Genomic DNA, 15,000 nt, shown 5'->3' with positions numbered 1-15,000 from the left:
ATACAGCCTGCAGTATAACAAAAACTACAACCACAGCATCAAGGGTACAGTACACACCTAGCAGACTGCCCTGGAGGTCCAATCAGCTCCAAACACAATTCTCGTAGATGTGACTCTAGGCCTGTAGCCATCATGATTTACTATTAAATGATGGTGATACGAAGTGTCGTAGATGTCGACGTACCTTGACTTGTGAGACATTTTACGTAAGAGAGAAGCCAGTGATGATACTCGTCGGGTGATTGACATGCCAGCGCGGCTGCCACCTGGTTCTAAGCCATAGAACATACAATGACTTGATATGGAATGAAGGGATATCTATAGACTATCTGATAGAGTAGGCTAATGTATTGAGAGATGCATCCCTCCAATACAATAGTCTAGTGTATTGTGAGATGCATCCCTCCAATACAATAGTCTGGTGTGTTGTGAGATGCATCCCTCCAATACAATAGTCCAGTGTATACACACACACCCTTGGACACAAAGTAACATCTCAGGGAGCAGCACTACGGCAGGATTTGCAGCAGTGGAAAAAGAAAAACAAAAGGACAAGAAATACAGAGAAACTGCCGAATCCCTAGGACACATCTTTCGCCCAATCGCAATTGAGGCTTTCGGACGCTGGGGCCCCAAGGCTGAAGAGCTACTGACAGAGACTAGCAATATGCACCCATGCAATTGGACATGCCAGTGGGCCAATTCAAAGCACAGTGGTCACGTCATTTGTCGGTGACACTTCAACGACTAAATTCAGACATAATCAATAAACGGGCATTGACAATTGTTGGCAAGAAGGAGTCTGGTACCAGTGGGCCAGCTAACCTTGCCAAACGAGAATTTAGTATTGACTTTTCATAAATTTATGTTCGTGTGTGTGTGTGTGTGTGTGTGTGTGAGTGAGTGTGTGTGTGTGTGTGTGTGTGTGTGTGTGTGTGTGTGTGTGTGAGTGTGTGTGTGTATGTGTGTGTGTGTGTGTGTGTGTGTGTGTGTATGTGTGTGTGTGTATGTGTGTGTGTGTGTGTGTGTGAGTGTGTGTGTGTGTGTGTGTGTGTGTGAGTGTGTGTGTGTGTGTGTGCTTGGTTGCATTGTAGTTTGTATTGTAGTTTGCGTTGTAGTTTGCATTGTAGTTTGCATTTTAGTTTGTGTCGTAGTTTGCTTGTAATTTGCCTTGTGCTTTTGATGACAGTTCTGAAAAATATATATTTTGTGAGATGCATCCCTCCAATACAACAGTCTAGTGTATTGTGAGATACATCCCTCCAATACAATAGTCTAGTGTATTGTGAGATGCGTCCCTCCAATACAATAGTCTAGTGTATTGTGAGATGCATCCCTCCAATACAACAGTCTAGTGTATTGTGAGATGCATCCCTCCAATACAACAGTCTAGTGTATTAGAATTTAGTTTTGACTTTTCATAAATTTATGTTCATGTGTGTGTGTGTGTGTGTGTGTGTGTGTGTGTGTGTGTGTGTGTGTGTGTGTGTGTGTGTGTGTGTGAGTGTGTGTGTGTGTGTGTGTGTGTGTGTGTGTGTGTGTGTGTGCTTGGTTGCATTGTAGTTTGTATTGTAGTTTGCGTTGTAGTTTGCATTGTAGTTTGCATTTTAGTTTGTGTCGTAGTTTGCTTGTAATTTGCCTTGTGCTTTTGATGACAGTTCTGAAAAATATATATATATATTGTGAGATGCATCCCTCCAATGCAATAGTTTAGTGTAGCCTCGTCTCCAGGCTCACGAGGATAAGTTTTGTGAGATGCATCCCTCCAATACAGTAACCTAATGTATTGAGATATGCATACCTACAATACAATAGTCTAATGTATTATGAGATGCATCCCTCCAATACAATAGTTTAATCACTAAGTGTACTGTGAGATGCATCCCTCCAATACAATAACCAAATGTATTGAGATATGGCATGCATACCTACAATACAATAGTTCCATTAATGTATCAAAACAGCATGCTGTCTGCACAAGCAAACAGACAGTCTCTGTCTCCACTGACTCTCAAATTCACTTGATAACATTCGACAAACTAACAGACCTGAAATGCCAATGATACATGCACTATACATATCCTTGTAACACATCTTTCTATAATGTATTGAAAAGATGCATCTCACCCTCACAACACATTTACATTACACAGTAAAGATGCATCCCTCAATACATTAAGACGATTACTACGTAACTGTGGAACCTCTTGCTACTGACCTCAAGATATGCAACGGTTGCCAATCGCTGCTGACTGGCATCCCTTGCATAAAGTCTTGGCAAGTGACCGACTGCACTTCTAGCAACACATCAGTTAACAGTTGGGAAACGCTTGGAGTTTATCATATGAAGTACCTGCCGACATGATTTCCTTGCAGTGAAGCTAATAAGCCTTGGATGCCGTGAGGATTCTGTGTTTGTAGATTAGCTGACAGCTGGATCATGTCGTTCCGGTCATCAATTAACATCCTATAGATACGAACATGAACACACACACACACACACACACACACACACACACACACACACACACACACACACACACACACACACACACACACACACACACACTTGTGACTAAAGCAGTGTTTCACTCACCAAACTCCAAGTTTCGTATTAAACGTGTAGCTGCACTGTGTAGACAATGAAATGATGGGAAGACCATCACCTGTCAACTGAATCTTTGTAATACTGACTTTCACCCCTACCGAACAAATTATGTAAAGGGATGCCAACACCTCACACTGACTTTCAGTAAAAACCAACTCAAAAACAGTTGCAGCAAAGTGACAACAAATAAAGAAATAAACCAGAAAGAAACACAATCAGATAAACTACTAAGAATAAAAGACAAGATGATGAACGTGCACACACATAAACAGACAGACAGACAACAGACAAACAAACAAACAAACAACCAAAAAAACAAATAAAAAACAACAACCAAGCAGCCAAAAATCAACAGACAAACAAACAAACAGACAGACAACAAACAGACAACAAACAGACAATGAGTAGAATAACAAACAGAAAACAACAGACAAACAGTCAACAAACAGACAAACAAAGACAACAAACAGACAAACACATAGAAAACAACAGACAAACAACAGACAAACAGACAGACCAACAGACAGACAAACAGACAAACAACAGACAAACAGACAGATAAACAGACAGACAAACAGACAGACAACAAAAAGACAAACAAACAAAAACACAAACAAATAGAAAACAACAGACAAACAAAAAGACAAATAAACAGACAAACAGACAGACAAACAAACAGAAAAATAGACAGACAAACAAACAGACAACAGACAGACAACAAACAGACAAACAAACAGACAAACAAACAAACAAAATAAAAACCAACAAACAAACAAACAAACAAAATAAAAAACAAAAAACTAACAAACAAACAACAGTCAAACAGACAAACAAACAGACAAACAGACAGACAAACAAACAGACAAACAGACAGACAGACAGACAGACAAACAAACAGACAAACAAACACACAAACAAACAGACACACAGACAAACAAACAAACAAACAACAGACAAACAGACAGACAATAAACAGACAAACAGACAGACAACAAACAGACAAACAGACAGATAACCAAACAGACAACAAACAAACAAGTTTCACATAATACAAGGCAAGCAATGCATCTACCAACAACTACCTCTAATCAGCGGCAACAGAGACTGCTGTCTCACCACAACTTCAAAACACTTCATGTCCCTAATTTCAAACTGAAATACAACACACAACAGACCAACTACCAGCTGCCAACACCAACCAGACAAACACATTGCCGACTGTCGTTATGGCCATGAGATACATTTTGTTGCATTGCAATACAGAGATGGGTGACGACAGCACGAGACCGGGTAATAACCTTCACACACACATGATGGCAACCGATGCAACGTGCAAGGGTGTTTGATGTAATTCGACCTTCGGCCGCAACAAGAGAAAACGTGAACAGTTCGATTTTCACACGCAAAAGCAGCAATGTTTCTACAAGAATTTTTATATAATTGATGAATGCATCATTGATAATTGGTTGTCTGCCTGCCTTCCTGTCTGACGTTTGTATGTATGGCCATCTGTCTGTCTGTCCGTCTGTCTGTCTGTCTGTCTGTCTGTTTATTTTCTGCCTGTCTGCCTGTCTGTTTGTCTGTCTGTCAGTCCGTCCATCCATCTGTCTGTCTGTCTGTCTGTTTATTTGTCTGTCTATCTATCTGTCTGTCGGTCTGTCGGTCTGTGTGTCTGTTTGTCTGTCTGTTTATTTGTCTGCCTGCCTGCCTGCCTGTCTGTCTGTCTGTCTGTCTGTCCATCTGTCCATCTGTCGTCTGTCTGTCTGTCTGTCTGTCTATCATAATAGCTATGACTTTAAATATTTCATGTTTAAGATGCTTTCATTTTTGCGATTGTTACATTAAATAAATTAACAGTTTGGAAAAGAATAAAACACTCTGTCTGTCTTTCTGTCTGTCTGTCTGTCTGTCTTCTGTCCTGTCCGTCCGTACGTCTGTCCATCTGTCTATCCGTCTGACTGTCTGTCTATCCGTCTCTCTGTCTGTCCATCTATCTGTCTGTCTGTCTGTCTGTCCATCTGTCTGTCTACATATCTGTATGTATGAAACAAGAAATACACACAAACTACCAACCTGCTGCCAGCTATTGCAATTCCCTTGCTGTTCAGGCATGTTTCCCACCGTACTTCACTGCCATGTCGACACAACACTTTGTGGGCTAATAGTAAACACAAATTATAATATAAAAAATATAATACAAAAATTATACAACAAAAATCAAAAATTATAACATAAATTATTATGCAAATATATAATAAATAATTATACAAATTAAATTATGATATAAATTCTAATGCAAATCTATAAAAAATCTCAATACAAATTAGAAATTAAAATAGAAAGACATAATGCAAATTAAAAATTATAGTACAAAATATATAATAAATATATAATAGATATATAATAGATATATAATAGATATATAATAAATATATAATAAATATATAATAAATATATAATAGATATATAATAAATATATAATAAATATATAATAAATATATAATAAATATATAATAAATATATAATAAATATATAATAAATATATAATAGATATATAATAGATATATAATAGATATATAATAGATATATAATAAATATATAATAAATATATAATAAATATATAATAAATATATAATAAATATATAATAAATATATAATAAATATATAATAAATATATAATAAATATATAATAAATATATAATAAATATATAATAAATATATAATAAAATATATAATAAATATATAATAAATATATAATAAATATATAATAAATATATAATAAATATATAATAAATATATAATAAATATATAATAAATATATAATAAATATATAATAAATATATAATAAATATATAATAGATATATAATAAATATATAAAAAATATATAATAAATATATAATAAATATATAATAAATATATAATAAATATATAATAGATATATAATAAATATATAATAAATATATAACAAATATATAATAAAATATATAATAAATAAATAATCCAATAGTGACCACCTCGTCCAGGAATAGATGAGTTTGAGATTTCAAGAGTAACATTGAGTTCATCTTTCCCAACAGCGTGAACAACCTAGATAGCAATAAATAAAAACATCAGTGATAGATTGGCACTATTACTATAACTCTGAAATCAACAGGCAGTTAACGTGTGGCAACTTCCAGTCTGTCTGTCTATTTGTCTGTCTGTCTATCTGTCCGTTTTTCTGTCAAATTTGTCTATCTGTCTGTCAAATCTGTCTGTCTGTCTGTCTGTCTGTCTGTCTGTCTGTCTGTCTCTGTCTATCTGTCTGTCTGTCTGTCTGTCAGTCTGTCTGATCAAATGCCTGTCCCATTATCTGCCCACCTCTGTATCTGTCTGTCCTTCCTTCATCCACCTTTTTGTCTGTCCATAAGTCTTCGTTTGTTTGCCTGTCTGTCTATGTGCACATATGTTTGTCACTTTGTTCATTTGTTTGCCTGTTTGTCTGTCCCACTGTCCATCCATCCAAACGAGCTCTGCCTAAAGACTAACCTGCAACGTCCTCTGTGCTTGTGCATCTGGCTGTGGAAGAGTAATGACTGGTGATGGCGCAACAGACAGTGAGAGAGCATCGTCTCTTCCTGAAGAAACGTTTGCACCCTAATCAAGGTAACAAAACAAGATCTGCAAACTAGACTAAAAGTAAAGAGTTATGCACTCACTGTTGACACAACTGGCACAGATACTGCACCTGCAAAAATATTACATTCAAATGTGAGTTACTATCTGTTGCAACTCTCTGTCCCCATGGACAAGTACTGTACACACAAAAATGTTTGCATAGTTCAGCTTGTGTGTGTGTGTGTGTGTGTGTGTGTGTGTGTGTGTGTGTGTGTGTGTGTGTGTGTGTGTGTGTATCTGTCTCTCTGTCTGTCTGTTTGTTTGTCTGTCTGTCTGTTTGTCTGTCTGTCTGTCTGTAAACAGGATATCTCTTGAACAGCTTCATATATATGATATCAATATGAAATATCAGAATATAAAGATCTTGCTAAAAATCACCAGATGAGTTTGAAATCGGCACTCAGACTCTGAGATCATTACAAATTTAGACTAAAAGGTCAGGAGAGCAAGTACACTTTACAGTTCTGTTGGCAAGCGGGTTGTGTGATTGTAGATGGCTTTTAGTTTAAATTGTTTGTATTGCACTTGTTGTAATGCAGTTCTCATGGTAAGACAGTGGGACACATACCATACTATACTATCACATTATTGATTTGGTGATGTGGTGTAACTGTGCATGTAATATCATAGTCTGAAGTGTAGCAGTGGACTGTTTATATTGCAAGATGTGGATTATGTATAGAAGTTACTTTTGCCTATAAGAGGTCACAGACATTGTGTTGTTCAATCATCATTGACTTTTATGGAAGAATGTCTTGTTTGGATGTCTGCTGCAATGAGTTCATAAATGACGTACAGGGTAGCTTATCTTTGATGGTTTGTGGGTCATTGCAATTAGAATGTTTGCACAGAAGACCAGAGAAGACTGTGGTTTCTATGACAATAGAGACACAAGCTGTTTGGTAGCAAGTTGATAAGGAAAGAGCTGGCTGAGGGAAAGTGTTTGAGACCATGTTTGGTAGGCAATCCGTAAAGACATCAGATTTTATGGAAATGTCTTGTGTTGCCAACTATAGCTATATCTGCTAGTCGGATGTGAGGGTGTGTGAGGAGGAGTATATAAGAGTAAGCTCACCAGCTCACTTCATCAGTATCGAGGATATCGGTCATCATCATGTTTTCATCTTTTGTGACAGTTCTTGTGCTCATTCAAGTCATTGCTACTTCTGCTGGTCAAAGTGTGTCAGATGAGAGAAATCAGCAGGTTATGATGATACATCAAGTAGTAATTAAAATATATTATTCTGATTTTGTTTACTGAGTAGACATGTGTGTCTGCTGGTGTACCTGGAGTACCTGGATCACCTGGAGTTAATGGATCACCTGGACGAGATGGAATGAAAGGAGAAAAGGGAATGAACGGAGAGAAAGGATTAGTTGGAGATGCTGGTGCACAAGGAATAAAAGGAGAAGAAGGAATAAAGGGAGAAAGAGGATTAGTTGGACTACCAGGAGATGTCGGTGGTAAAGGTAATGCTGGGAAGATAGGTCCACAAGGTTCACAAGGTCCACAAGGTCCACGAGGGATAAAAGGAGAAACAGGAAGGAAAGAAGAGAAAGGAGAAGCTATGACACTCAACTGGAAACAGTGTGTGTGGAATAGAGAGGATGGGAAGGACAGCGGTCTGATTCAGGTTATTCCAACTCGATTTGTGATTACAATTATCAACATGTGACTTGTTTCTGCTTTCTTTTCAACAGAACTGTAATTTTAGGAAACATGACAGCAATTCAGCTCTACATGTTGCATATGCAGGAACTCTCAGGGTTCAATGCTCCAGTGGTTATTGCTGTTCTCGATGGTATTTTACATTCAACGGTAACGAGTGCAGTGGACCTATGACTATTGAGGGAGTTGTGTATAGTATACTAAATGATAATCCTCACCGTCACAGACAGATTGAGGGATACTGTGAGAACATTCCAGCAGGTCAAGTCACAATTGGATTCAACATTGGAAACTGTAACAAATGGAGATCAACAACGTATGATGGCTATACAGGATTTCATTCACCATCTCGCATTATGATTGCAGAAGTTCCTCCATCACAAAAGTGACTGAATTAGAGAGAAATTAGAACTTGTGTTCAGTATAGTTTGCAGTACGTACAGTACGAGGTAGCTAGTGTAGAAGGATGGATGGTGTGTGTGCATGTCTCTCTTTACCGTATGTGAGTGTTTGTATGATTAATTCAACATGTAGCTGCAACTAACAATCGATATCGTCCGTCAAAGTTACAGAACAAACAGTCGCCAAGAGGTACTGTCTCTTGCATAATTATAAATCCACCCTACCTAATGTACATTTCATCCTCTTTTTTGACAGCATTGTCAGTCACAAAGAAGCTTCTAAGTTATATTTTCATCACAAAATTATTTGCTGTTTATCTGAGTCTAAATTCAAACCTTTTCACGCCTTGAATAGAAAATGTAAATGTGCAAAGTTGAGGAAAAACATGACTATCTTCCTAAGTCCTGTCTGCGCATGTGCTGTAACCTGAAATTTTATCACAGTAAACAAATTTGTGGTGTTTAGTGTAATTGGTTTATAAGCAAGAACTCGTTAATATTTACACGCTACCATCTAGTATTTCGTCCAACAGCCGTTAGCTCTGCGTATAGCTTCTACGCGGCGCGGAAGACTGTCAACTAATTCTGTACAAAATCAACAAGAATTGACGCCACGCTGTCTGCACTGCCGCCCAGAGATCGGCTGCTGTTCGAGGCTGCAGACGATTTACCTTCACTTTCAGCCAGTGCCACAGATGTTTTATTGGATTGGCGTCTGGAGAGCGAGACGGCCACTCAAGAACAGTGACGTCATTAGTACAAAGCCATTATCTCGTCAAAAACGCAGTGTGGATGGGGGTGTTGTCTTGTTGAAGAATGAAATCTTCACCGATCAAAATTTAGGCATCGGGCAACATTTTGTCAGCAAGGATCTCCTGGTAGCCTGTAGCGTTTGGCTTTCCTTCAATTTTGTGAATGGAACCGACTCCGCTAGAAGCCATGGAACCCTACAACTTGACGCTAGCTGGATGCTGCACTGTTGACAAACAACAGTCTGGGGAAGTTCTTCTCCTTGTCTGCGCCAGACGTACATACAGCCGTCGTTCCCAATGCTGATTTTCGATTCATCAGTGAAAAGAACTTTATTCCAGTCGTCTTCCCTCCAGTCTCTGTGATTAGCCGCCCACTGTCGTCGGACTCGCCGATGTTCATCATGTTCATCGGTAAGCAGCGGTTTTTACGAGGTCGTCGAGCATTGAGACCTTTCTCTCACAGGCGTCTACTAATGAGGGAGTGTGACAAAGGCTGGCCAGTCACGACAGTCAAGTCCGCTTCAAGCTCTCGCAGAGTGACTTGGCGATCTCGAAGAGCAGCAAATTCGATATGTCGGTCAGTTCGAGTTGTTGTGTTTCTACCTCGGCCTGGTCTTCTTTCGTAGTCGCTGCTGCCGTCTTGAAGTCGTCTGAAGACATTCTGAATCACTCCACGAGAGACTCCTACAACTTGTGCCACTTCACGTTCTGATAACCTGTTCTCAAGATGGACTTCGATTTGCCTAGAGTCTTGGGGCTGCACTGCTTTCCTCGAGGCATGGTTTATACACAAACAACGCAAAGAATCGAAGCAAGAACTGAACTTGGAACGAAAGGATGACTGAACTGTAGGGTTGCCGACGTTCACCGCTCTGTGAGGTCAAAGAGCGTATAGAAACAGCACAATTTGGCGCCATTCTCTCAACTTGCAACATTCTGACCATCACAGAATATAACCGGAAGTAGGGAATTTAGGAATTTCTACGTTATGCAGTAAGAAATAACATTGAAGCCAACAGTTTTGCGTCTTGTAAACATTAGTGCATTGATTTAGTGCTTTGTTTGTTTTGTAAACAATTACGGATCATAAGAACGAGTTTGTTACGTCATAAACAATTTGCTCATTTGCTGCCAAACAAAGACAAAATGGCAATTTCTAGCAACATGACAATGGGGCATATTCGTTTGGGACCTTTCTAGAAACAGATAGAGTGGAAAGGCCCGCTAGCGTGTTCCATTGGGCACCTTTCTTTTTCTGGATAACATGAACAGTTTCCCAAAGCTTTCCGAAAAGGGATAGACTGGAAAGGTATGTACGCTGTTCGATTGGTAACTTTTCTGTTTCCGAAAAAAGATAGAGCGGATAGACTTTCTGACCTATCCTACCATCAATACAGATAGAAAGGATAGAAAACGCACCTATAGACATATAAAACTTGTGTCCATAGCTTCAACCTTCCAAATCAACGCATTCGCTTAGCCTAGCATATCCAGACCAGTATTTGCGCATATTCTGGATTGCCCGCGCCAAAATTTCAAAGAATGGCAGATGATTTCTCATGCTCGGCAGAACAAACTCCCGAAGAGTTAGTAGACATTCTAACAGGTGGAAACGTGGATGCTATGACAAAGACCACACACACATGGGGTGATTCTGATACAAAGGCACTGATTCTCCTATACGCCGAATTTGCCGAAAAATTCAGAAATCCTTTTAAAAAGAAGAAAATATGGGAGACAGTTGCAGCTAGAATGCACGAGATGTCGTTTCCAGTTACTGCTCTTCAATGTGAGGGACGGTGGAAATATTTCACAAAAACCTACCGGGAAGTAGAAGACCACAACTACCAAACTGGCAAGTCCATACGTTTGTCATCAGTTGATGTTTGTAGAGTTGTGGCTTCTATAGGGAGAGATCGAAAGGAATGGAGGTATACCAGACAAATGGCTGAAATTTACGGTCATAGGCCAAGTGTCCGACCAGTGGCTACTATGAGTAGTTCAGGAGATGGAGACCACGCCAGATCACCTTCTCCATTGGAAATTTCTGATACAGAAGGCACAGCTCTGATGGAAGATTGCACTGAAGATTGTGCACCAACTCCATCAAAGAAGGCAAGGCGATCAGCGCAAAGTGGTAGAGAGACCTCAAAGGAAAGTTTTATGAAGATGATGATGAGTTGTAGAGAGGAACGTGAGAGGCAACACCAAGAGAAAATGAAGCTGCTGGCAAAGATGCATGAGGACAAGATGGCTCTAGTTTCCGGCTTGCTTGATGCAATAAAAGATAGTAATACCCGTACGTCGTAGTATATAGTTCCAGATATCATAGTTCGTACTATAACTTACAGTATGTGTACTTTAATTGCTTACAGTATCTGTATAAGGGTATACATATCTAGTAAACTAAACTCGTGCATGAGAGTTAATGTACTGCTTGATTTGATCACGTTTGCCTACAGCTCCGAAGTCCGCACCACATAGTCTTAGATATTCAATTTCTAAGTCATTTACCTCTGTGTCTGCACTATCATCATCACCAAGAAATTCTGAGATATCCTCGTCATGAGACAAACAGATATTGTGCAAAACACAAGAGGCAATAATCATCGTCGGAATCTCTTTAACCCTTGTGACTTCGACGAATTTCATCCTCCTCCATCTTCCTTTTAGCAACGAAAACGCTCTTTCGATTACCATTCTAGTTGCGGAGTGACAGTAATTGTAATTTCTATCTTCCTGTTGCATGTGGCCGTAGTCTTTGTATGGTGTCAAAAGCCACGTGTTGAGAGGGTATGCTGCGTCACCTAGTATGTGGGTTCCTTGCATGGGAAACATGTCTCCTGGATTGGATTGTATTCGAACAAATAGATCGGAATTCCTCAAAACTCGTGCATCATGCACACTTCCCGGCCAGCCACAATAGCAATCCAGGAAGAACATATTATGATCACAAACAGCTTGCAGTATGAGAGACGGAAATTTCTTTCTATTTATATAGCTATCTCTATCCTGACTGGGTGGTTTAATGGGTATGTGGCTACCGTCTATAGCTCCCAAAACATCTGGAAATCCTTTTATGTTCTCGAATCCTCTTCGTATTCTATCAACTTGGGATCCACGAGGCCATTGGATTGCAGTGTGTCGCAGATAAAATGACACACATCTACAAATTTTCCGTATGACACCATGCACTGTTGACTCAGCAACACCAAACCGATCCGAAAGCTGACGAAACGTTTCCTGAATTCCAAGGTACCCTAGCGTTATCAGTAATTGATTTACTACTGGTATTGCAACTCTTCCTCCACGACTTCTATTTAAAGATAGCTCTTTCCAAGTGCTAGCCTTGTGCACCAACACGTCAAACGTCGATCTACTTAGACGGAAATGCCTCCGAAAATCCTGATCGTAATACAGAGGAACTACTTTCTCGACATAACCTAGAATGCGAGGCTTGCTGTCTTCCCTGGTCCACAAAAGGGAGCCAAGTTCCATCAAATCATCCAGGAAATCTTCTTCATCGTCAAATTCTTCGATATCAGCAAAAATCCATTCAAGAACGGAGATTACAACCGAAGTATACAACGCTGCCATCTAGTAGAAGAGTTAGCTGTACCGGCGTCATGACTGGATAGGTAAATGAACAGCCTACCGGCATGGTAATGCATGTAAGGTACAATAAATTAGTCTTACGTTACTTCACTGTCGTTGCTTGTGTTCGCTAGTCAATAATTTTACAATTTTTATTTAGAAAGATGCTACGCATGCGCATATAGCTCTGTTACCACCTCATCTATCTCGTTTCGGAAAGGTTCTGTTCCATTGGTAAACGTGCCCTGTCTCTTTCCATCTAACCTTTTCCAGAAAAGATAGTCCCAAACAAATACGCCCAATGAATGTAATGTTAAGTTCTCTCAGAAGTAGAAAGCATATCAAAGGAACCGTTTAGATTGGACATTGATGGTTTACTGCCTGACAAACGCACTTTGACTTCTTAGTGAAAGACCAACAAAATTATTTAGTTGTAGCTCTAACTTTAGAAACACAAGTATTGCTATATGTTGGTAGAGTACCAAGTATTCATGAAAGGAACTGGTGGTATCATTGTACACCATTCACATATTTTGTCTGTCACGTGAGTAGGGTGGATTTATAATTTTGCAAGAGTCTGTATAAACCATGCCAGCTTGCTTTTGCAGGTGTGTGTGTGTGTGTGTGTGTGTGTGTGTGTGTGTGTGTGTGTGTGTGTGTGTGTGTGTGTGTATGCGCGTGTGTGTATGTGTGTGTGCGTGTGTTTGTGTGCACGCACGTACAGGCGAGTGTCTGTGTCTGTGTCTGTGTCTGTCTGTGTGTGTGTGTGTGTGTGTGTGTGTGTGTGTGTGTGTGTGTGTCTGTGTGTGTGTGTCTGTGTGTGTGTGTGTGTGTGTGTGTATGTGTGTGTGTCTGTCTGTCTGTCTGTCTGTCTGTCTGTCTGTCTGTCTTATTTCACTATTGAACACAAAAAGTAAAATTTTACAAGAAAACTATAAGTATGTCTGTCTGTCTGTCTGTCTGTCTGTCTGTCTGTCTGTTTGCCTGTCTGTCTGTCTGTCTGTCTGTGTGAATTAATTAATCTATCTGTTGTGTGTGTGTGTGTGTGTGTGTGTGTGTGTGTGTGCGTGCGTGTGTGTGTGTGTGTGTGTGTGTGTGTGTGTGTGTGTGTGTGCGCGCGTGATCTCTTGCACGCAATCATGTCAACTGACACACAAACAAAAAAGACATCAACTCAGCTCATTCCCCTCACCTGTTTGCTCCTTTCTTGGCTTCTTCAATGTCGGCCCCGTCTCATCTTTCTTTCGTTTAGTTCCTACCTTCGATGAAGCCGGAGAAGTGTCAGTAGATCGAGCCTTTTCTGAACGAGGAGGCGTAGACTGTACAAGCAAATGGTATACAAACAAAATTGCAACATTAATAGTCAAACACTTTATACATGAAATTGTAATACCGTGACTTGTAATGCCGTGGGCGTGGTTGATGTGATGATGACTTTCTCTTTAGATGGCGAAGTGTCTACTTGAGATGAAGACTGACTTCGACTTTGAGTCTGACCGTGTGTAGGTGCTGTAGGTGCTGCAGATCCAAATGAAGTGGGTACAAAGTCACTGCAATACAATAGCATGCTGGAAATCATAAACAGATACGTAGAATTTCTGTCCTTCTGTCTGTCTGTGGTCTGTGTCTGTCTGTGTGTGTGTCCGTCTGTCTGCCTGTCTATCTGTGGTCTGTCTGTGTGGGTGTCTGTCTGTCTGTGTGTCTGTCTGTGTGTCTGTCTGTCTATCTGTGATCTGTCTGTGTGTCTGTGTGTCTGTCTATCTGTCCATCTGTCTCTATGTTTGTCTGTCTGTCCGTCTCTCTGTCTGTCTGCCTGTCTGTTTACCTGTCTGCCTCTCTGTCTGTCTGTCTGTATGCCTGTCTGTTTACTTGTCTGTCTGTCTGTCTGTTTGTCTGTCCACCTGCATGTCTGTCCATCTCACCAACATCAAACCAACCTTGTCTGCAAACTGATAGAGAAAGGAGTAATTCTCCTCCGACCGTCCTTCGTCACAGTCTCTTTCTGTTTGTCTTTCACTGGACTCTAGAGTTACCAACAACCGACAATACAATCATACAAAACAGCACACACACACACACACACACACACACACACACACACACACACACACACACACACACACACCAACTAACGTTTGCTAATGATGATGATGTTGATATGAGGCCTTTGACAGACGGTGGAAGTGGAGCCGTCAGAGTTTGTTTTGAGCTCTGCTCGTTGTTCACTGGAGGTGGCAGTTTGGGTGGTAAACATTTCGTCGGCTTCGTTAACGATTTCTGCTCTTGCAAACTGAGCAACGAAGGATCCTCAATCAGCT

General features: G+C 39.9%; 2 protein-coding genes across 3 annotated transcripts in view; one reads left to right on the top strand and one right to left on the bottom strand.

The window, feature by feature from the left end:
- The window catches only part of LOC134179264 (protein HIRA-like), a 21,618-nt gene that overhangs the window by 956 nt on the left and 5,662 nt on the right, over nucleotides 1–15,000 (bottom strand). Inside the window, exons 14-29 of the mRNA XM_062646126.1 lie at nucleotides 14,816–15,000; nucleotides 14,620–14,705; nucleotides 14,076–14,232; nucleotides 13,875–14,001; nucleotides 6,308–6,336; nucleotides 6,138–6,245; nucleotides 5,624–5,696; nucleotides 4,682–4,766; nucleotides 3,966–4,028; nucleotides 3,808–3,906; nucleotides 3,691–3,749; nucleotides 2,597–2,702; nucleotides 2,354–2,467; nucleotides 2,219–2,297; nucleotides 185–272; nucleotides 58–121 (exon numbers count right to left, since the gene is read on the bottom strand). The exon at nucleotides 14,816–15,000 is cut by the window's right edge and continues 58 nt beyond it. Of these exons, the coding sequence (XP_062502110.1) occupies nucleotides 58–121; nucleotides 185–272; nucleotides 2,219–2,297; nucleotides 2,354–2,467; nucleotides 2,597–2,702; nucleotides 3,691–3,749; nucleotides 3,808–3,906; nucleotides 3,966–4,028; nucleotides 4,682–4,766; nucleotides 5,624–5,696; nucleotides 6,138–6,245; nucleotides 6,308–6,336; nucleotides 13,875–14,001; nucleotides 14,076–14,232; nucleotides 14,620–14,705; nucleotides 14,816–15,000 (1,522 nt within the window). The remainder of the gene's footprint in view (nucleotides 1–57; nucleotides 122–184; nucleotides 273–2,218; nucleotides 2,298–2,353; nucleotides 2,468–2,596; nucleotides 2,703–3,690; nucleotides 3,750–3,807; nucleotides 3,907–3,965; nucleotides 4,029–4,681; nucleotides 4,767–5,623; nucleotides 5,697–6,137; nucleotides 6,246–6,307; nucleotides 6,337–13,874; nucleotides 14,002–14,075; nucleotides 14,233–14,619; nucleotides 14,706–14,815) is intronic.
- LOC134179275 (collagen triple helix repeat-containing protein 1-like) lies at nucleotides 7,096–8,473 on the top strand. 2 transcript variants are annotated; one of them, XM_062646145.1, is made up of 4 exons: nucleotides 7,096–7,331; nucleotides 7,403–7,470; nucleotides 7,532–7,900; nucleotides 7,968–8,469. In XM_062646145.1, exons 3-4 carry the CDS (start codon nucleotides 7,604–7,606, stop codon nucleotides 8,322–8,324), a joined length of 654 nt encoding a protein of 217 aa, XP_062502129.1. In that variant the 5' UTR covers nucleotides 7,096–7,331; nucleotides 7,403–7,470; nucleotides 7,532–7,603; the 3' UTR covers nucleotides 8,325–8,469. The 2 variants fall into 2 exon arrangements, with proteins under 2 accessions (XP_062502129.1, XP_062502121.1); XM_062646137.1 differs by having other exon boundaries at nucleotides 7,096–7,470; nucleotides 7,968–8,473.

Source organism: Corticium candelabrum, chromosome 1, assembly GCF_963422355.1.
Source record: "Corticium candelabrum chromosome 1, ooCorCand1.1, whole genome shotgun sequence".
In the NCBI taxonomy this organism is placed as follows: Eukaryota; Metazoa; Porifera; class Homoscleromorpha; order Homosclerophorida; family Plakinidae; genus Corticium; species Corticium candelabrum.
Note: the sequence above shows the minus strand (reverse complement) of the source record. Positions and strands in the feature narration are given on the sequence as shown.